Source organism: Lepisosteus oculatus, chromosome 3 (genome assembly GCF_040954835.1).
Source record: "Lepisosteus oculatus isolate fLepOcu1 chromosome 3, fLepOcu1.hap2, whole genome shotgun sequence".
Classification (NCBI taxonomy): domain Eukaryota; kingdom Metazoa; phylum Chordata; class Actinopteri; order Semionotiformes; family Lepisosteidae; genus Lepisosteus; species Lepisosteus oculatus.
The window spans coordinates 59643458-59666829 of NC_090698.1; the positions used below are offsets into that span (position 1 = coordinate 59643458).

General features: G+C 36.6%; 1 protein-coding gene across 1 annotated transcript in view; it reads right to left on the reverse strand.

Moving 5' to 3' along the window:
• LOC102686598 (guanine nucleotide-binding protein G(q) subunit alpha) overlaps positions 1-23372 on the reverse strand; it is a 63567-nt gene that overhangs the window by 14534 nt on the left and 25661 nt on the right. Inside the window, exon 3 of the mRNA XM_006626882.3 lies at positions 4487-4641. Coding sequence (XP_006626945.1) covers positions 4487-4641 — 155 coding nt within the window. The remainder of the gene's footprint in view (positions 1-4486; positions 4642-23372) is intronic.

The window sequence follows — 23372 nt, forward strand, 5'->3', positions numbered from 1 at the left end:
ATTTTATGTCAGGACACTCAAACTGGTTTAAGAGGATGAAGAATTTTGGAAATGGACACACCTTGCCAACTGGAAAATTTACAACAGGCCGCAATCACTACCTGAAGATAATATTCTCCAGATCAAATGGATACTCAATGATGCCAGTTGTAGGCACTCGAACCCGCAGCACATCCTGTTGGGTTGGCAGATAACCCAGTGCTGCAATACGGTCAGTATCACTAAGGTAGCTGTGGAGTAAGAAAGAATGTTAGCACCCCAAACTCCCAAAAAACTGAAAAGCCGGTGGTGACCTGCTGTTATCAGGAAAACATTCTTCAAGAGTCGGATAACTTTCGTTTTATTTCCTCCCTTATTACCAGAAGCTCACTTTCAGTTTTACTTTCAGGCGGTCATCATGCTTCTTTGATATCTACAGAAACTGAAAGTACAGCTCAAGGAGTTTGGTTTTGAAAATCTCTTAAAAATTAAAACTGCATTTAATCTTTATCATATTTAACTTTGTTCTCATAAAATTGGAGAAGCTCTGCTCCAAAGTCCTTCAAACTGAAACCAGTACCGTATATCAAAAACGTGCTTGTCCAGAGGAGCACAGCTGCTTTCCCCAGCCCATTGGGGCCACATCTATCTGAATAAGACTGGACTCAGGCCACAGCTTGCGGGATATCCAATGCCATCCCTTACCTTGTGGCAATTTATTAATATAAACATAAGCTGCTCGTATGCACATTCACTCAGGCGTGCAGATCGCAACACACAAACTACCTCACAGAAGATTTTATTTGACATTTATTTAAATAATCATCTAGTGCTTCAGGTGGCCACCACTTTACTAGAGTCCAGTGTCCTCCAGCGGGTGTTTTGGAAGGCTGCTTGATATGCTGTAAAATGTGTCAGCTGTCCCTTCTTGGACGGCCTTGCGAACGGTCAGTTTCACTGCACATGCATACATTGCCATAATCAAATCAAACCAGAACTATGACCCCCCTTCGGCTTCAAATGGGTTGCCCCGTGACATCAGCCAAAACAGCAAGATCTGCGATCCCCTCCATATCGTCCACTAAAGACCTCACTCTTCCCATTTACGGAAGTGAAAACCCCCTGCTGCATGCTGCTGCGTATGATCTCCCTGCAGTCACTCAACAAATGTCAAAAGCACTGAAGTCCACAATATGTCAGAAGGTTACGCACAAAGTTTATAGTGGATACAACAATTCAGCAGATACCTACAGGCCTTCCTGGGGTAATATTAAGTTTTGCTGCTTCAGCAGGAAAGCTCAATTCCCCTGGTGTTTGTCTGAACAGCGCATGAAAGCATTAGTTTCACCAACCACGGCAGCAGCACTGACAGTCGTCCCCAACCACACATTCATCCCACTGCAGAGACAACTCTTCACTGAAAATGTCAGTAAGTGGCTCTACGATGTGCACAAGGAAGAGATGCGAGCTCTTGGTGTACTTCAAATGCTCTGCAACGCCACAAATTAAATGTCGGGGACTATTGGTAGCATAGGCACTTTCATCCATTTCATCCATCTAATAGTCTCAGTAATTTCCCATTGGAAAAAGGACATTGATTTAGGAAAAAGTTGAGAAACTTCAAAAATGACTAAACTAGCAGCTTCAATTTATTTGGTTTTCTTTTCCGCAACACCCTTGTTGAGAAGTTGCTTCCCCTGGAAATGCCTCATATTTGGGCTGTTTTGTGCCATAAAGGCATGTGACACAGGGATTGGATTCAACAGCAAAATATTTTCCTGTCCTTGAGGAAACCTCCTGTGCACCTGGTATTTTTTAGATTTTGACAGTTACAGTATGTTAAGATGTATACTACAAAAAGTTTCATAGGAGAAAAATACTTTTGGGCAGGTACATATTTTTCCCTTGTCGTTTTTAACCTGTATATAATCCAACTGAAAGTCTCTCTTGGCTTTTCCAAACCTAATCTTAATATGACTAAATTCAGGTCCATCACTAATGACCCCCCCTAACCCAGTTCTACAGAAGGGGGTACAGGGAAACATGCACTAAAACACGCAAAGCAATAATTGGAATGAAAAGTTTGTGACCCTTACATCTTACAATACATTTTATGAAAGAACAAAACCTCAATATTCGATATTGTCGAAAACCTCAATTTTTGGGATAAATATAGCAGCATATTTATTTCTAAAAGGCAGCAGCCATTTTTAATATTTATTAATATTAGTATTAATGGTTTTGAGCTGGGAAAAAAAGCTTCTGGTCAGCTGTAAGTTGTGTATCCATGTGCTAGTCCCTTCTAAGACGCGCAGAAAATGTGGAACAACATCTATTTGACAATCAATTGTAACTCGATTGAAACTACAAGGGAGGATTAAAGCTTTTTAAAAGGGTTATATGATTTCAGTGGCCTAGATAGCCCAGAGGACACTGGATATTGAACACAGCCTCCACAACTGGCTACTGGTGAAAAAATGGAGTGCTCCTGTACCTGTAAACACGCTATCTGATGGGATTAAAACCTGATGAGACCCAGAAGAATTGGGAAGCAGATAAAACACATGGCGATTTTAAAACAGCGGAGAGATCTGAACATTTCACTAACTTATACAAGAAACAAATTCAGATTAAACGGGGCCATCAATTGGGCCTCAAAAGTAAACTCTCAAAATGCTATACCTGTTATTATTTCAGGTGGCTATAAACCTATTACTTGTTCCTTATACCTGTTATTATGTTTGCAAGAGGATTAGAGGACGAGTGAAAAAACGAGATGTGCCTATATCAGCCTTCATTGACGTTACACACAATTAATGTCAGATCTGTTTACTGTCAAGTTTCAAAAACTTAAAAACTGATCTCACAAAACAATCTTCAAACGAAGGATTGATATAGAGAATGTGGATGTTAAGTGGAATTCATGATACTTGACACAGCACAATCTTTCACAAGTAAATATTCCAAGATGGACAAAAAAGTGCACAGTTAATTCTACTGAAGGACATGAAGGTCAATTTCACAAATTAACATAGTTGCTGCATCTGTTACTTTCTTGTGAAAGAGTAGCATGTGCATGTTCATTTGTGACAGAAGGGTGCAACAGGATAATGTACAACCATAAAGAATGAAATAGGGCACAGCTGAGGTCTGTGTGTGAGTCTTTGGTGCACAAAATAATTAAGTAAAATGTGTGGGTTAACAAAAGCAGGAGGTTTCAGCCATGCCCTGTGGTCAGTATTTTAAAGAACTATTACCTTGCCTTTAATGCTACACGCTTTGAAAAGGTCACAAAAGGCAAATCTGTGCTGCAAACAAATGTTAAAACAAATCCTTTGGCCTGATTTGATTAAAAGTTTATCCAGCTGCCAGTTCTTTGGTGATTTTTTTTCCCTTCAGACATCACCAGATTAAAACTAAAATTTGGTCAAGTGAAGGCTGTCAATTGCTACAAGCTATACTAAAAACTTTTACCTGCTAAAGATTTGATTGATACCCTTTTACAGGGTATCAATGTGTTTTACATTGTCAATTAGTTCAACATACCATAAAAAGATAACTGCATAAATTCAGTCCCCATTTATATTCAAGGATCTGTCATTTTATTAGCCATTAATATCAGCTCCTTTTTTTGAGGTAAAGCACATAGTCATGAGGCTGTATGAATTTTACAGATTACATCTAATAACCTTAAATTATTCAGATTTATAACAAAAGACCTTGATCTACTTTACCTTCTGATTCACACTATAAAATAGAAAGATCTTAGAGAGCACAAATGCTGCTTAGAGAATTTACCAGGAACAGAGGAGAGCAGAGGATACTCCTGAAGAGTTCTTAACTGGATAAGTCAAGAATGTACAGTATTTTAACTATTTTTCCACCTCTTTAAAATGTTTTTGAACTAGCCAAAAAAACTGACCGACTATAAAACATAGAGATTACAGATTGGAAAAATAGCTTTGTTATCAGAGTAAAAGAAACCAGAACAATAATTGTCTTACTTTCCTGAATAATCGCTTTGGATTTGACTGGATTTGACCCACCGGGTTTGACTGGAAAACAACTTCACTGACCCATTTGGAGTTGGACTTTGCATATTTCCAGAGCACTATTTGATTTACAAATTGTTAAAAAAATATGGCTCTCAGAGAAATCAAACCTTTAAAACCACACCAGTCTGAATTTTACAACTTTAAAAAAAGATTTAACAATACCTACATAATAAATACCCTATTCTGGGAATTTATGTTAAAATAAAGAATACACACTATCTGTAAGAGAGAAAAACAATGATTTTATAGATAAACGTGCAAGCCTCTGTGCATTAAAAGCAAGGTTACAGAAACTCTGTTAATCCTAAACAAATAAAAGTAGGAAATTGAACAGGTTTCTCATAAAAGTCCTCACATTTTACCCCCATCCATCCATTTTCAGTGCTTTTGCTTGCTCTGCTAAAATTTGCAGCATGTAAAAACTAAAAAATGATAAAATTATGAGCACTTACTATTTAGTTGAATCCGAAAGTTGGTATTCTCTCCGTCTATCATAACATTCCTGGATACCTGGGTCATTCCATAAACTCTTAATGGCATCTACATAAGGGTTTTCGAATACACTAACTTTTTCTACATCAACTTCACGGACTGTATGTGCATTGCCCTGAAAAAGAAAAGAAAGAAAATTATTTCATGCATCTTCACAGAGACTTTTGGTATTTATTAAAACTTTTACTCATTTAAAAATCACTTTTACAAAATACAATGACTCCATTCCATAAATGTGGGAAAAGAACATTAACATCACAGAATGCAATAGCTAGGACAATACTTTTCTAATACAAACAAGTTGTTTCCATGAAAGCTCATCTGAAGAAGCAGGAAAAACACTGTCCCTGCCATCATGCCAATGTTGTTTTTGTTAATACCTGTTTTTGTTTTCAACTAGACTGCAGATAAAATTATAATTGCTGATGTGATAAACATATTGGATAATGACAACAGAGACTTTAAATGGCACAATTTGGCATGCAAAAAAGTACCAAGGCTATATTCGCAGCCTTAACAGGACTCTCACGTGCTAACTAATCACTAAAAAAGACTCTGTAAAACACTTCTCCTACAGAAAATTAATTTGTTAAACCCCCTGGAGTCTCCTCGCTGATGGCACCTAATTATCTTTGAGGTCTCCACTGGCAAACTCTATAAGGAGAAACAAAAACTAATTTTTCAAGTACTGACCCACAATCAAACCAAAATGGATATAAGAAGTCCTTGGTCAATGATTTACAGGTGAGAGATCACATAACATTTGGCAGCTCTTTTATTCCCATGTCCTGTATCTGGGAAAGCATTTAGATCTACAATTCATTCTTCAGAAACCCTTACTGTTGAGAAAGGTAACTGACAAATATTGACCCTGTCCTGCAAATACACTGAAGCCAAAAGCTGCCATTATGTTAATATGCCTCATGAAAATACTGTACACTATATCAACAGTTGCAAGCACTGACATTATCAGATTGAGGTCAGTATTGATCTGCTAGACGGCACACTTCAGAAAACTACACTGAGCTTGTCCTTGATTTAGTTTCTTCAAGTGTGTGGGGAGGCAGGTCCTGCTAAAGAGTTCTTCTCTGCACTAGATAATGTTGGATCCCTTTCAAATAAAACATACGGACCTCCCAGCTTCATAAATACTGCTTTAAACCTGACTGTTGTTGCTGACATGTTCAGACGGTTTCCATATTTATCCCTTGCCCTTTTGAGAAGAGCCAAAATAAAAGACCTTTTCACCATGACATCCAAGCACATCTCTTTCATTTTGGGAAACTAATGTGAAGAGAAAGCCAGTTAATATTTTTTATTTACTGAAAAACCCATATCAGTCTGGCAAGCAGTCCAAAGCTTCCTGTTCATGCACTCTGTTGAGGAACACCCTCATCCAAACTAATCATTCTTGAAAGGAAGAAAAAACAAACACCAGCTGGGAACTGCAGCATAAGGCTAAGTTCACTTCAGTTCGACATAGTTGAATTATAAGACTTCTGACAGTTTTTTGAAAGCTTTCACAGTTACTATATGCTACTATAAAGACAAATGAGATCATCAGAGAATAAGGCCGGGGAAATGTATGATCAATAATTTAGTTGTCACTACAGCACCATTCTTTTAATCTGACCTCTGTGCTATCAGAATTTCGGTTTCAAGATGCTTCCTTCAAATATTTGTAGCCCCTGGTTAACGGTGAAGAGAACTAAGCCAATATATGAGGTGGGACAGAATTTCAATTTCTCTTACATAGATAAAGTCCTTTATTTTATTAATTTCCCCCAAGTGAAAATGAAAACCCCCAAGGTCAGAAAAAAATAGATAATTAATCACTTTAAAATTCCCCCTTTTCAATAAAATAAAGACTTTTACTTTATTCTAATTTTCATCCATAAAATCTATTTAAGAGGGGAATCATTATTGAATAAAATTTAAAAATTTAAAGAAAGTCATTTAAAACTTATTTACTATATATGTTACGTTCCTCTATGAGCACAGCATGATTTCTCTGTGTTGGGTCAACTGTGGTTACAATTTGTTTCTTGTTTATTTATGTTGTTGCACTGGGCCCCCTACTGGTAAATTAACAGCAACACATCCGAACAGGTCAAATCCACCTCATAAGGCTCTGTGAATTGAATATTATTTTTGTATTCCTAATGTAAGAAATAATGTATACAAACTGATCATTACCATTACAAAATTAGCAAACTCCTGCAACTGAAAAACATTGAGCAGTGTTACTTCAAAATAAAAATTAAAATATTTTGTAAAAAATTAAAAAATAAGATGACAATCTGACTGTATGCATCTCTGTACGTACATGGTATAAATAGTATATCTCTGTATATATACTCTGTAATATCTCAGCATGTTAAGGAAAAAAGCATGGATTTTTGGCTGATGGACATTCATAACCATTAATAATTAATTTAAAAATAACCTCGAAATTAATGTTTCTCTATTAAAATAAGGTTTTGGATACAGATTTAATGGTTTTGGACTCATTTTCATGAATTGATCACTCGTGATCACAATGCTCTTGAGTGACTTTGATTGTCACATAAGCAACAACCCTAGTTGTTGTAATGTGACAATGCACACTCGTGTAATGTCTCAATCGATCTGAGCATTTGAGGGATGAGCTGGGATGATGGGTGGCACCGATAGCTCATAGACCAGTTAACAGACACGCTGTGTTTCCAGGTTCTACGAGCGGAATGAGACGGAATACCAAAAGCTCGACTCCGATGAGCTTTCGGCCGTTTCGTCTTGCACACACAACCAGCCTGTCTGTCGATCAGGCTTGCTAATGACAAATGTTAATCTGTACAATAAACCCAGAAAAGACTTATGCAGGGAAAATGAAAAAGGAATTAAAAAATAGGAGATGAACATCTATTAGGTGGGTGTTTCATGAGATGTCATAATTTGACTTTCCAACTAGCAGTTTGTTTTACTGAACCCAATTGTCCAATTGCCTCTCCTAGGTCTATGGGCACTGAGTAGGTTTGCATCTGTCTAGGATACAGTGCTTTAAAAAAAATAACCACTCCTTTGAAATCTGACATCTACCAGATTAAAAACAAATCCTGATCTTAAATCAGTTTTATAAATAATTTTATAGGTTATTTTAAATATATTGGCTTGGTTAAGGAAACTGTGTTAATTACTAATAAACTGGCTTTGACCAACTCAGATAGCATCAAATATGGATTGATCTCATTTTTGAAAAACGTATAGTTCCACAAAAATATGATATGACTGGATGAGATTGCATGGCAGTAAATAACCAAACGTTTATGTTAAATATTCTAAAATAGTTATGATACAATGTAGTCAACATGTAATTAGAAACAATGTTTTAATGGATAATAAGTTGCACAAGCTTCAGCTCTGATTGTGAATTGTAAATAATCAGCTAATGTTGTATTAATGTTTTAACTTTTACAAGGGCCATATGAGAATTTAGGTGCTGTAGTTCCAAGTTCAGCCCTTATATTATTACTAGGTGATAAGAAAGTCATGTCAGATATTTTATGTCCTGATGAAGGCACATTTGGTGCTGACACAGAGTCTAGATTAATAAATTCTAAAGACATGGAGAGTGTGACATATCCAGAGTTCATACATGAAATCCTTTTATTATGAAATTCTATCAGCCAGCACCTCGCTTGGTGTGAGGTTTGTATTCATTTGACCGTTTACTGAGCATTCCATAAGTGAAGATAAAAACGAAATGAGATATATGATCCCTATAGAAATCAGAAAAGCAAAAAGACGAAGGTACAGTATGTGAATAGCCTGTACTAATGTTTCTGCTTTGCACTGTACCAGAAGAGACTGTATCAAAATCCCCATGGAGTCTCCTTCACTTGAGGAGCTTGAAATCAAAAGCACTGACAGATTTGGCAACAAAAATGCACGCATAAGCTTCAGGCAGGAATCTGTGGATAATGTCTAAAAAATGTGTCTTTAACTTAAGAGGTAAACATACTTCACTAAAATGTTTGGGTCGATATCAAATTTAGATTAGTTCTTACAGGCATAAATGCTTTCAGCATCTGATAAGTAACATTCTTTAACATTATGATGCGTGTTCAAGTCACTTTTAATTATTCCTATGTACAACATCTTACCGATTTGTTTAGCCTCTTAGGATATTTCTCAGTTGTCAGTGAAACAAGGGTTTTTTAACTCAACTACAATAGTTCATTTTGTTTGCTGCTTGGGACAAAGCTGTAACGCAACCAGTGCACGGATTTAGATTTTTAGGCTTTATATCCTTACATTTCTTTTCTAAACCACTTTATCGTCACAGGAGAGCTGGAGCCTATCCTGGCAAGCAACAGGCACAAGGCAGGACACATCCTGGACAGAACACCAGTCCACCGCAGGACACACAGAGACACAAACACACAGTCACACCAGGTTGCATTAACTTACTAGCATGCCTTTCGACTGTAGGAAGAAATCAGAGCACTAACCCGCACCAACACAGTGGAAAACACAAACTCCACACCGATAGCACCCCAGGAATTGAATCCAGGGTCCCATAGCTACGAGGCACCAATGATAACCACAGAGCTGGTGTGCTGCCACCTAACTCACAGATTTCCCACTGCAGAAATGAACCTGTTTTGATATACTGAGCAGTCAAGGAGAGAAGATACTTAAAAGGTTACACAATTGTAATGACTCCGTGCACACACTTAAAAACCACTAGCCTAGAACATAAAGCTTCATGAAACTGAGGTATGTTGTTCGTAGCTATAGAAACAAATAATACTAACAGGCAAATCCCAGTTTCAAATTGTAAGGAACTTTCTGCTTCTAAGAATTCTGGATTTAGAAGAGTTCCTGGCAGATTGGTTTTGACTACTCTAAACTTTCCGGGTGAAGGAGATCTCGGAGGATTTCGTTCACGGATAATGTATTCCCAGTACAACCAGTACAGGATGTGGGACTGTCAAGAAACAGAAAGCAACTGAGCATGACGTGCCAAATGCCTCTCCCTCACATTTGGCCTTTTATTCTGACAGGGTTTTTAAATGCAAATATTTTAATATTTGCCTAAAATGTCAAATAATATTATGCTGTATATGTCATACCATAGAGCTTAGATCAAAATAAAAGATGAATAAGATTTAAAGATAATGTCTCACCTTTACAAAAGCAGGACTATTTAAAACACACCTAATCTTAGAGAAAGTAAGCCTAAATATTTGGCACTGATGTTCAAAGAACCTGCACTTATACTTTCTGAACTGAATACATGTTACCTGTGCATTTGTTATGTTTAGTGTTACATAAAAACATCAGTATATTTTTTTAAATACAAATTTAATTTCATACTATGGAACTAAACGTGTAAGTCTTAAATTTGTCTTAAAAATACTGAACTAATTTACCAATGCCTGCACAGGCAGAGAAAGAAGCAGAGAAAGAAGAATTCTGTCTTTAAATTAAACTTCTGTACTTCATTCAAGAATCCACCACTGGAATTTTTCAAAAGTATACACATTCAGCACACAAGGACGGGCTGCACCCTTCGATGAATAAACTCTGCTTAACAGGAACATGTAAAGGTTTATTCCATGCTGGTGAAGTCTTTTTCAGGTGTGTTACCTGTTCCTTCACAGCCTACACGTGCTGACACAGCTACTTACTTGAACTTCACTCTGCTTAATGTGATGTTGATTCCTCACCAGAGCTAAGTGCATGCGAACTACCCCTGAAATGCTGGTGCGATCTGATATTTTTACGACATCTTCAAGAGCCCACGTCTGTCAGTTGTCCTAGCACGTCCTCTATTTTCATAAGTGCATTCAGCAATTCATTTTCTAACCACTTTACCAAATACCGGGTTGCAGGGCAGCACCCAGGGGCGCAAAGAGGGACACGCCCTTCCTTGGACAGGACACCAGTTCATCGCAGAGCACACACAGACACACTCACACATAGGGCTGATTTTCCCAGAAGCCAATTAACCTACCAGTAAGTCTTCGGACTGTGGGAGGAAATCAGAGCACCTGGAGTAAACCCACACATGCAAAGGGGAGAATATACAAACTCCACACTGATAGCACCCCAGGAATTGAACCCCTAGACCAGAGCTGCAGGACAGCAATGCTTACCAAAGAACTGTCATGCCACCCTCATGTACATGCTTCTGTAGTAAATTCACAGCCATTCTAGGGGCTGCAGTCTCACACATAATCTGACTGGGAATAATGGCAGAGTAGTTCTGGGGGTGGGCTGTACAGTAATGGTCTACACGGACATTGTGAATATCAAAATTAAAAACAATGCCCAAACAGTATAAGATTTTTTTTATCCCTAGATACAGCATGGACTTTTCAATACTGGCAAAAGAAATTATGTGATTTCATGAATTAATCAGTTCAAAATTTTGCAGAAGGCCACATGCCAGGAGATGACTTACACCTCGTTATTTCTTAAATTAATTTAGCATTTATCAGTTCATACCCAACTGCAAAGTCTACTTTGCAAAAAAAGGATTCTTCAACCAAGGGTCAATTATTGTCCTGTTACTATATGCAAATATTTTCTGTTTTTGCAAGCCGTGACATTTAATTTTTTCTGGATTTTTGTATTTGAGCAGTGACACATATCTGTCCCTTCTCTGTTATTAAACACTTTGGGTAGTAGGCTTTGATAACCTAGCTCTCTCCTTATTATTTGGTTTCAATATATAATATAATATATTAAAGAATGGTAATTTATTGACGTTGCCTAAAGGAAAAAAAAAAGTGTTAAGAAGTCAAGACAAAGATGTTTTGCCTACAGTGAATTCAGATGAAAAAAAAAAACTCTAGTTCTGAGATCAGAACCCAATGAATATCCAAGCTGGTGACCAGGGGTACCACACTTTAATTAAGCAAAATGCCTAGAGAAAACTAATTCGCTCTTTCCACGAATTTACAATAAAATAGTGTTGGAGAACTTTTAGTTGGAATATTAGTGTTGTAGCAGAACTCAACACTGAATGTCATTAATCTACACTATGCATCCAACCATTTACAGTAGGTTTAACTCTTAGTTTTATGCTCCCAGAGCCTTGTCTTGGGGGAAGGCAGTACATAGATCAAAATTCTATCACACAAATGTACCAGGTCACTGAACTTGAGCCACAATGAAATTGACACTAAAAGGAACTGACATAAGGTACTTTATGTTCTTCCGAAATACCAAGTAACTGCACAGATTTTCAGTGTGAAATAGGCCAACTCATGTGACAATGAATACAGCAGGAAAAAGTAAAAACACACAAGGGACACAATTCACTTCAGTAAATTACAAAATGTTCTCCAGCGAGAATATCGCTTCAAGCCATGAAATTAATTGTATAATCCAAGGACTGGCCAGAAAGCTACTAACATAACGTAAAGTTCCATAACTTCTAAGCCCTGAAGGTATGTCATCTTTTGTTCTCATTTATATAAATAAAAAAAGTATTTCTGAGTGTCATTACTTCTTAAGTCAATTAATTCTGAAGCCAAACTTAATTAGCTTTACTAAGTGTATCAGCTTCTTTGACGCCGCTCAACCCCATGAAAAAAACCTCTGAAATCCACTGCAAGAACACACTAGCCAGACCAGTTCATTTCAGCTGTATGAAAACAGTGAAACAACAGGTTCTCGGAAAGTCAGTACATTTTTCTGTCATAGTTTGATGATTCTCTTTCTATAGCACTACCTGGAGGTATTCACTCACCATTTAAGAATTTAACCCCTGAAGACCCTAGTTGGAATCAGTGTCCCAGTTAAAACATATGTGGTTAACACTGACAGGAATTTAATTTTTTTGTCACAGAAACCACCGGAAATGTCCAGCAATTTGGAAGGTGCCATCTATGTGAAGTCGCCTGCTTATGGACATGCAGTCAAAGCAGGGAAACAAATAGCAACTCTACAAGGTTACAAGCACTCAGAATCCTCAAACACAACACAGAGTTGTGGGAGTCTGGATCAATCTATCTATGTCGTTTAAGCCAGTACCCTGGTTTCTTTCAAATAATGACTGGATGAGATCTGTGGATCAATCACCAAATGGGCTAGATGGCCCTCCTCTTGTTTGCTACCATTTGTAATTGTTCTTACAACAAGCAGCCTAGATACGGCTGATAAGCCTTTAGTTTAAATTGGTGTTTAATTTTTATGAATCCTTTTAAATCCGGGATCTCCTAAAAATAATCACTCACTGCTGTTAAGTGATTTAACTGAATACAAAACTGCAAACTGGACATGAAAACTGAAAAAGTCTAGTAAATATCTGTTCTTCTGCGGTAACTGACATATTCACACGACACAGGAATAGCCATTTCATTCACATCCGTTAAACGGTCAAACTTTGTCTACTTGGCAAGGCAATTGCTGCAGGTTCCAAGAACATGTCCAGCTTGTGTCATGTCAATATGATAGGAGAAAAAATAGTGGATAAAATTTGTATCTTCTAGTCAATATCGTGCAAACCTAAGACCTAAGATGCCACCAAAGGTGACTCGTCTAGAATGTGCAAGCAAGGTTGAATATTTTACTTCTGAAAAACATTTATCACAAAAAAGTTGAGTATTATTGCTTACTTCTCCCAGGGCTTACTTCCCATTTTATCATCAATTGCTTAACCCACATTTATCAACAGAAACATGCTCTTTTACTTTTAGAAAGAAGATAAAAGGCTATCCAACACAAATGACACAAATGTTCCTCTCTAGCGAGGTGATAAAACATTTCATGTGATACAGTGGATTTCTAAGAGGTTCACAGGAGGTTTGGATTTACCAACCAAGTTTGTTTTAGAAAATGTAGTCTTTCTTTACCCCAAAACCATTTTGTTTCTACAAGATACCCGATACCTCACATTCAGTATCAGAGTAACTACAGGCCTCTTATCACTGAAAAAGGCAAAAAAAATTCTGAGACAATCAGAATATCACATATTTTTGTAACTGCCATTCAAATGTGATAGCCTTCTGATCTCCAAAGTGTAAATTTACAAAGGTGTGTTTGACCTTTTCCAGATTTTGTACAGTACAATATTTATACAGACACTCGTGGTCAAAGAACATTATGTCCAAGTTTCACATTCAGCCTGAATGTGATACACATACAGGGATACCAAACTATTAAAAACAAACAAAAAAGGTTCTCTAAGACAAATGTTCTGAATCTCTGGTTACCTGAGAGACCATGACTGATCTTACAGCGCAATGACAGAGCTGACTAAGGGCAAACTGCTGGATCAAAGATACTCAAGCATAAGGATCAAGTGATTTTCAGAACAAAGCAGATGTCCAGCAAGACTGCTCAATTTGAATGTAGCTGGTGTTTAGCTGGTGCTCGGCAAAATATAAAAGCAACAAACTCCACTTTACTATGCTACATTCGTACTTAATCTGCACCCACTTTGAAATGCTAGATACTAGATTTTTAGATTCCCAGTTATACACCATACACCCAATATACCCAATTTAGCCTGCTGGAGTGATATGCTTTTTGCACTAACGTATCTGATTGAACTCCCATGCTTGCTATGCCTGCTAATTTCTCAAAAGGGAACAAAATTATTTGACCATTACTTCAAATTAGCTGAATGTAATAGAGGGATCACTTGCCAGATGCAGGTTAAGGAAAAACCCAGGTCTTTCATTCCATTGTAGGACCTTGGCATAAGCTGGTTGTACGGTTTAATAAATCCACTATTCTGAGATTGTGCAGCTGGTTAAACCAAAGATGTGCATTACAATGTAATAAAAGAGCAGGTAACTTTAAAGTATTACCTGATCATTCAGTGAACAGCTTTGGATTCACCACCTCTTACTGTACTAACTTGGGAGTTAGTCTTGCACATATCAGGAAAAGGCTGAATGGCCCAAAAGCTACAGTTCTGAAATGAAAGGATCCACTGTTAAGGCACGTTCACTTGAGGCTTACGTGCGTCTTTGGAGTAAATGATGTATGGGAAATCCAAAGCACAAAAACTGTAAATGTTGTGAAATTGATTTTTTTTCCCTCTGTCTTGCACCACTTAAATTGTTTTTTAGGTCAGATAAAAGCTTGCTTTAGTTCCCAGTATCTGAACCCGACCCAAGGTCATCTGATTGAAAAGGTTCTCAAACAATGTCACTTTCACGTTTATGATCTGTGACATGCATAGAAGGAGATGCCCAATAAATATTTTATTGCAAAACCACACACGTACATTGATGACTTTATGCTTTAACCCAACCACTAAAAAGCACAGAGTAGGACACTAATGGCTTGCAGTGACCCTATAGATGCAAATTACACAGATATATACAGTATGTATCTCTATGGATTTCCTCTGTATGATTAAATCTTTTCTACCTGACACTCATGAAAACTGACATGTCCTTTTACAATTATTTTTCTATTTTATGTTGTTATTTTCTTTCTGCACCTGTCTTCTGTAAGTGCTCTTATCAACCTCTTGGACAGCTCATCAATGTAAATACTGTTCTTGAATCCCTTTCTGGTTCAATAAAGAATTACTACTACTACATAGTGAGCAAAACCAAGCTTTCACAAATTGCCAAAAAATGTGAAATGTGAGTTACCAGCTTCCTGGAAATTTTGAGCATCTAAGAAATAAATACAAAATACACAGTACCTTATTATCCTAAATGGAAATTAAAAACTAAAATCTCTGATATATGCTACATTTCATTCACAAGCTCTTAAATGTATTAATTAAACAACAATAATGAAGACCCAAATGGCCTCCTCGCTCAACGCATCTTTTAAAATCATTGAAAGAGCAGAACCTCCAATTAAAATATGCTTTTAAAATAATTCAAATATGCTTGGAAGACAAGATAATTTAATAAAGACTTTATAGCTAGTAGTTTAGAAAACATAGAGCTAACCCGTACATATGACTTACAAGTGAATATCTTTATCGAGGTACATAAAACTGCATGAACAGAAAGGATTTATTTTAACCTCTGTATGATCTAGTGACAATTATGTACTGTAAAGAGCAACTGTCTCAACTGAAAATGATTAATATGACAATCATAAATCTATAAGCAGTGAGGTCAAAATGCATGACTTTGTTTAAAATCTACAACAACAAAAAACACCCCATCGTCAAAAATGTTACAGAAAACGCAACTTGCCAATTCTCGTCAAAATAATACATGTTCAATATGTGAAACCTTGACAACTGCTGATAGCTGGGAGTTGTCAGGCCAGAAATTACAACATCAAACTCCTATATAAGACCTGCGGAAATGTTCATGTGCAGTAGGTTTTCCAGTTTCCATGGGAAAAATTCCTATTTTCTTGTTACATTACTGACAAACTGGTTTGTACACTTCTCCAAGATGGTGGCGATTTTAATCCAGGCATATAGCAAATGTGTATTTGCTTGAAACAAGCCTTTTGCCTGGTGCAGTTAGAAACCTCTAAGAACAGAAAGTCTGGGTTAGTTGTTTCTGTTTCTGGTGAGGCACAGAAATATATCTGATCTAATATTAATGAATGGCTTATGATTTATATCTCCTTCTTAATCTTGTGTTGTAAAATTAAAAAAGCTACTAAATGGCTCCAGCTATATTGTACTTTCAACCTGGAACCTGTTCACACCAAGTTTTTACTCTGAAGTTTTACCTAGAGCACACCACTGGTTTAAGAGTGTTAGAAAGCAAAGATGATCTCTCATGAGTTGTGTAATTTTACCAACAGGAAGCCCATAACAGAAAGGATGTGATGATTACACATTTGGGCTCAGCAGAATCTTGAGAACATCTGCTCTTCACAAACAAAAAAACATGCCAAATTTATCATTGCACAGTCTTGTAATCTAATACTAGGAAAGAGAACAAACTGTAAATCAAAAAAGTCATTTTTATTCGCGTCACTACTATATTGCAAATACTCCTTGTCGTATTTACAAATGTAAAGCAAAACAGGCTAGATGGCTGATCACATACAACTACAAAAGCTGTTGCTGCAAACATCCCCATTGTATTTTAACCAAGTTCCTTTTAAAAGTTACTTTAAATAGAAAAGGTCAACTGTGTCCCGTACTTCAAGGTCAAAAGATAAGGTTACAATGGGAAGCCTAGGATATGGGGTTTAACTGAAATACACCCACACGCTTATTGGGTATTTTAAGGATTTTAAGGATTTCCATCACATGCATCTTATGATATTCATCACATGTAAACTACTTTGTGGAAACATGAAGGTGTCACACTAAATCTTACATAAAATGATGTTGTATTTCTTAATTTACAACAAAAGCTACAAACATCATTCTATTGCTACTTCCTACAGTTAATTTCTCCCTGCTGAAACTAGAGGTGGTCACAAGACTAAATATTACTCAGATTAATATTATTCTGATTAATATGAAAGATTACAAAGAGGTGGCAGTCGTGACTGACATGCCTCACTAATTGGACTTTACAGCAAATAAACGTTAGTGTAATTTTTGAAAGTTTGGTTTTGCTCACTGTATAGTAATATTAATAAGTGTGAGAAAAACTCAGGAATTATTCTGCACACAAAAAAATGACCAGAGGTTGGTTGGTTAAAACATATGTGACTTTAACTGGAGTAATTAAGAAAAATCAGGTTCTATTCATGTTGTGTATATCAGATAGCCTTATCAGACCACATGTATGTCACTATTGTAGCCAGGTCAGAATAAAAACCTTTTTGGGCGTGCTTAATCAGTGTTCTGCAGAATCAAAGTATACACAAATTTCAATTTCAATTTAATTTCAATTCAATTTTTTTTTTAAAAAGGCTAACTACCCAAATTTCTTAATATGTTAAAGAATTGTTTTCACATAAGGCATCTACTAGACCCTGGATTTTAAAGAAGAATGACAAATACACTAAATTAATCTTTGGTTAGAAGACTAAGGATAAGGACATTTTAACCATATACCAGAAAGATGTGACATAATTAAGAAAAGCATAAAACACAAACTGACCATTATACTGTAAATTATACTCATCGGCTTTGGAGTTGTACATTTCTAACCAAACAAAGCACGTCTCTTGAGTTTTCCTAAACATATTTGTAACCATAACTGCAGCCAACAGGCACCTACAACACTTCTAAACCATTTGTGTAAAATTCACATATACATGCAGAATGTGCCCAGTCATACAATATGTCAATAAAAACAAAAGACAAAAGGAGGCCAGGGCAGATAGAGCAGTTTTAAAAGGTTCAGCCATTAGGTCAGCAAAATACCAAAACCTGCTATATGGTATAATAATGTCATGTTGACCTTCATTATGTCTTATTGTGCAAAGTAGGACAACTAATACTGTACCAATCTGTGAGGTCACATTAGAAAGCCGATGTGCATTTCGAAAGTATGAATTGGTAGGAGGTACTACGTCTAATCGTCACTTAAAAATTATTTTTATACCTGAAAAAGTTAAATAAATGGATTCTATTTTTTTATATTTTACACTAATTAAAAAAAAGTTTAAGTGACATTAAAATAGCTTTCATGTGACAGTATCAAGGGGAAATTATTCAACTGAATTTAAATTAGGCAGGTAAAGTCATTACTATAGTAAATTTAGGTGACGGAGTGATAACGTGCATTAAAAGTAATGATTGTAGATGGAGAAAAAATGTGGATACTACCAACAACTGGCATGACCGGAAGAGAGATGTATCCTTTATAAACACAACAACAGTTTTCTGTCAGCTAAACAAAAAAGTCCATATTTTTACAATCACAATCCTTGTCTTTGAAGATACTATTACCTCACCTTAGGCCTTCAGTCTCCAGTGCACCGACTTATCAAGATGATACTAGCAATATACTGTAACTGAAGCCAACAAAGGAATTAAGACAAAACTGTTAAGAAAAACTGGAAAGTACTGGAAGGGAAATGTCACTGCATTATATGTACTAGCGATATGGAATACTTTTTCTAGAATGTTTTATCAGATACTGAATCTTGCCCTGGCTACTGAATTCCAGAGTGTTCTTCAATGGCAATGACTGATAGAAAGCTAACTCTTTGGGTCTTCTCAATGTTTTCTCAGTGTCTTTTTCTCACCTGAATCATTAACACTTAAGATAAAATGGAAGGATTGTGAGGAAACATGAAGACAATGGAACCATTAAAACAACATTTCATGCCAGGGTAGTAAAAAATCAGGTCCCCTAATTGTTTTTTATAAGCCAAGCACTAGTTTTGCACAAAAAAGGCATGTAACCGATAGCTGGTGATGCATTCTGGGTGCACTCCCAACCAGGGGGGGTAATAAAATGTTTGTTAATGTTTATCAGTTTCATGGAAAATGGGAAGTGAAGATGTTATTATGTGGCTGAAAGTGAACAATGTGGAAAATGCATATGTAATGTGTCTGTAGATGTATTTGAACTGCGTAACGGTCCTTGGTCATTATTCCCAGTGACCTCTTTAAGTGTCATTTATTTTAATGTCTTGTAAGAAACATTAGATACCATCTTACCTTATGTCGCTTTTAGCCCATTATTATTTGAAGACTTTTATTTAAGTTTTATTTATTGAATGTTACAAAGGATTTTTTAAATGACTTTGCATTGAATTTCATTCTCCCCCCCCCTCCACACACACACAGTAACTTGCCTTGTTTTAGAGTAATATTGAATTTAGTTAAGTCGGTTTTATGTAAAGCACAGAGCAAGACAAGGTCATTTTATAGACTGAATAAGTGTGAGACGATGGGAGATAAATGGTGGCCGGAAGTAAATTAATTTACTCTCGGCACACAACCAGTTACACACAGAGCACATAGTCTTCAGCACACCATCAAGCCAACTGTTGGTGGTGGCAGCTGCCATGCACGTTAAAGTGAGGGCTATAACTATCTTGAATTAAGGTCATATGTTATATACAGTAAAACCTTAATTTTCACAAGTTCTATATTCGCACTTTCGCCTATTTGTGCAGACCTTTTAGTGACCTCTTTTTCCATCTTCACAGATTAAATTCACCTATTTGTGGGCGGCATAAAAGGATAAGAAAAAGGAGGCGCCCAAGTCCGATACATTTTTATCCTGAGGATCCACAGTACTTCACTTGATCAGCATCAGCTTCTGTAGTAAAATCACGGCCTGCTTAAACAGAGCTAACATGTTTATGTACCATTGTAACGTGGGTCATTCACTTTCCTCCAGAAAAGTGCACGTTTAACAATAACTTCAATCATAAGGGGAAAGCAATCTTTTTAAAGTTACCAGTATTCATTTCCATGAAATATTATCGGTAGTAATTATGACTGACACCATTTCTGAAATAGTTGACGGTTGTAACACAAAGTTTGTAAAAATGCTTTTGTGCGAACTGTGGTATGATACCCTAATTTTCAAATAAGGTATTAAGTTCTGTTTCTCCTTTCGTGGAGATTTCAAGGCACCTAACACTTGGAAATGCCAAAGATTTACTGTCGAGTCCTTAGACACTTTAATCCAAAATATGCAAATGAGGAAAGGGTAAAACTGAGAACTAACTGGACAAAGTGGAATACTTCTGTCATGCAACCCTACCTCCTCTTTTTGGTGCATTTCCTTAGCAATGGCCAGAGACAAGAATTCAGTTTTAACACTCTCACAGAACTGACTTTAATATAATAAAAATTGTAACAATGTCTGAAAGTTACAGTATATTTAACTACCATTTTTTATCATTTCATATTCAAACCCTAGTGCACATGTAACTGCTATATAAAGTAACAGATAAAAGGCAAGAAGAAAAAAAAAATACAAATGTGCCAAAGAAGGACCAAGAAACAATTTCAGAATAGCATTAAAGTCCATGAGAAGCCAATACCAAATGGAATGCATCTCACATGTGGTTGCACTTCAGAGTACTGCAGTTTGATCCTAGAAGCTGAAATACAAAAAAACTAGTATACTTCAATAATTCCAGGGTCTTGTTACATGGGCACTTAAAAAAATAAGTTCATTTCAAGTTCAGCCATATACAAGTATACAAAGGAGCGAGATATCATTCTCCAGGTCTACAGTGTGAATACAGACAAGACAATGCTATATATATATATGCTATATATATAGACAATGTAGACACAGACTCAGGGAAGTCCTTTACCTGATAATCACAATAATGTCAATCCTGCTAAAGTAATGTGCACTGGTTTTAATAATAGATGGGATGTAGTAAGTATCTCTTAGGACCTCAGGGAAACATTATTGGCTAATTTCACTGCTGAGACATTAGAAGCTTCCTGTTAAAAATGTTAGACTAGACAGCAAGTTAAAAAATACCTGTATACTCACGCAGGCGAGAAAGAGTGACTCTCATTTCACATTTTGGAACATTAAGAGAATGTTACACTGTGTTCTGGCAGTGAATAAAGGAATCTGATCTCCTTCAATCAGAAACAGTAGCATTTTTTAAAATAAGAAAACAAACCTACATTACAAAAAAACTGCCACACACACAGCCTTGGACTACAGTCCAGGTAATAATATTTTTAAAAACAAATGTATTGGAAAAAAAACACGGACACACTCTGCTGATTTTGAGGATACCAAAGCAATCAAACATAATTAAAAGCCTCCTATGACATGTTCTGTGTTGCCCTGCCATTATTTCCAACTTTCTCTGTAGTGTGATAAGTAATTTGTTATCACTTGTCATGCATACGGGAAGGAGATGAATGTTGTATCTGTCTTGACTGCTGACATTACCACAATGCTCGAGTGATTCAGCATGTAGAAACAAAAGCAGCACAGGAAGTGTAAAAGCTGGGCTACAAACACAAAGAACAAGGTGCCACGTTTCTTCAGAAAGTAAGGTTTCAGTAATGGAACTGGAACACATGGACCCATTAATAAGTGAATAGGATGTACAGTGACAGTTACCCTTTGAACCCGTTTAGATTTCCCAGATCACTACTGAGCGAACAAATAACTGAACCCCATTTCAAATGATTTCTGTAACAAATAATAGTCTTTTTAGCAGACCAGCATGTAAGGCTACAGTAATCTTCCAAAAAAACTAAACTAAAGACCATTAAAAAAATGTGACCAAAAAAAAAAGGCAACTCAATGGCTTGTCCAAGGAATAGAAAAAAAGCAAGCTTTTCTTTTACTTCCACTAATGCACTGACCTCAAATCAACAAACCAACCACACAGAAAGAAGTGGGAATGAAGAACATACCGTCATAAATTATCTAAATGACTACATGCTTATGACAACTTAACCCCATCAGTGTCATGAATATTGGCACAAACACAATTCTGTCAACCTACATTATGCATCATGCACATTATGTTTAACTGGGTGGAGCACTGCTTTTCTTATTATCTGCCACCCCTTTTTGTCAGAATTTCACAGGGGCGGAAAAAGATAACAGTAGTGAGCTATCCAGATAATTTACATCACTTCCTAAGTCCACCCCACCTCACACCACACTTAAGAAAGGAGCTCCAGAGGCACTTATTGCTTCTTGCCTAGAAAAGGCATTAAAGTATCACTGACCTGCTAGTAATGGAGCAGATCTATCTGTGGAGTGTGTGTGTGGGGTGGGGGAGATATATTTTTGGCATCTTTATTTTTTCTTTTAACTTCATTGTGTTGACTTAACCCTTTTGGACACATCTGTATACAGTAAGGAACAATTACAAATACTGTACTTAAAAATTCATACAGATATAAAATTAAATGCAAACACTGACACATCTGGTCTGTCTGAACCTCCACAGGGGCTGAAAATACATGCAGCACTGGGGTTAAGATGCATGACTTTACCGAGAATGTTATACAATGAGCGCATCTTCATTTCCTGGAAGCCTCTGGTCTTTGTTCCAGCTTTTGTTTTGGCTAATAAACTAAATATATCAGCCTACAACTTAGAAATATATTGGCGTTTTCTTCCCAAGGGTAGAGTTACCTCTATATCACAACAGAGCCTGGTAAAGACTCTCAAAAGCAGTTAATTAGACCAAGTTCATAAAACTGCATGGAACAACAGAAGATAGTTCCTCCAGGAGCCTTGTTACACAACAAAACATACCTCCCATCCCTCCTGGATAAAGACTCTTAAACAGATTACAGACTAAAAACAAGTTTGAGAAGGTATGATATCAGACAGGGAAGAGGATCTTACTGTATTTACTGTTATTTTAATTCAGGAAATGTTCCTCACATGCAAGGCAACACTCAAAAACAAGGTTCTTAATTCTAAGTATTTTATTTAGTGGGTTACCTTTATCCAATTGCACAGTATGTTCAGCGAAGTATCACTATTTGATGGGCAATTACACAGTAACCAAATTACACTGTACAGTAAGAGGAGCAATATCACACAGCTAAGATTACGACATTACCTACTGAAATTTGAAAGCGCAATACCAAGCTAAAAAAAATGATGTCGAGCAAGTAAACGTGATTCAGCAATAAAAACAGGCAGGAGTGGCTTAAGCATAAGATGCACGAAAGGTGCTTATGAAATACTAACTGGGAAAAAAAACTCAGGTCAATGCAATATTACAGCTGCTACTTCCATCGCACTTAATGCTGATCAACTCTTAAAAATCAAAAACAGATCTTTAAACGGCTGATGGACAGGCAGGGGGCGATGCACTCCTAACCAATCTGTCCATCTATAGTTGAGACAGAGTCAAATCCAAATAAAAAAAATACGGGTTCAAGTCTGACTCATGATCATTGGTTTCCACTCCACAACCACCAAATCTGACCTTAAGTCAACTGAACAAAACTGAGTTCTACTTTAAACAATGCCTGGATAAAAAAAAAAAACCTCAAATGATAAACAACAGAATTTTCTTCAAACCAGCTAAGTAAAA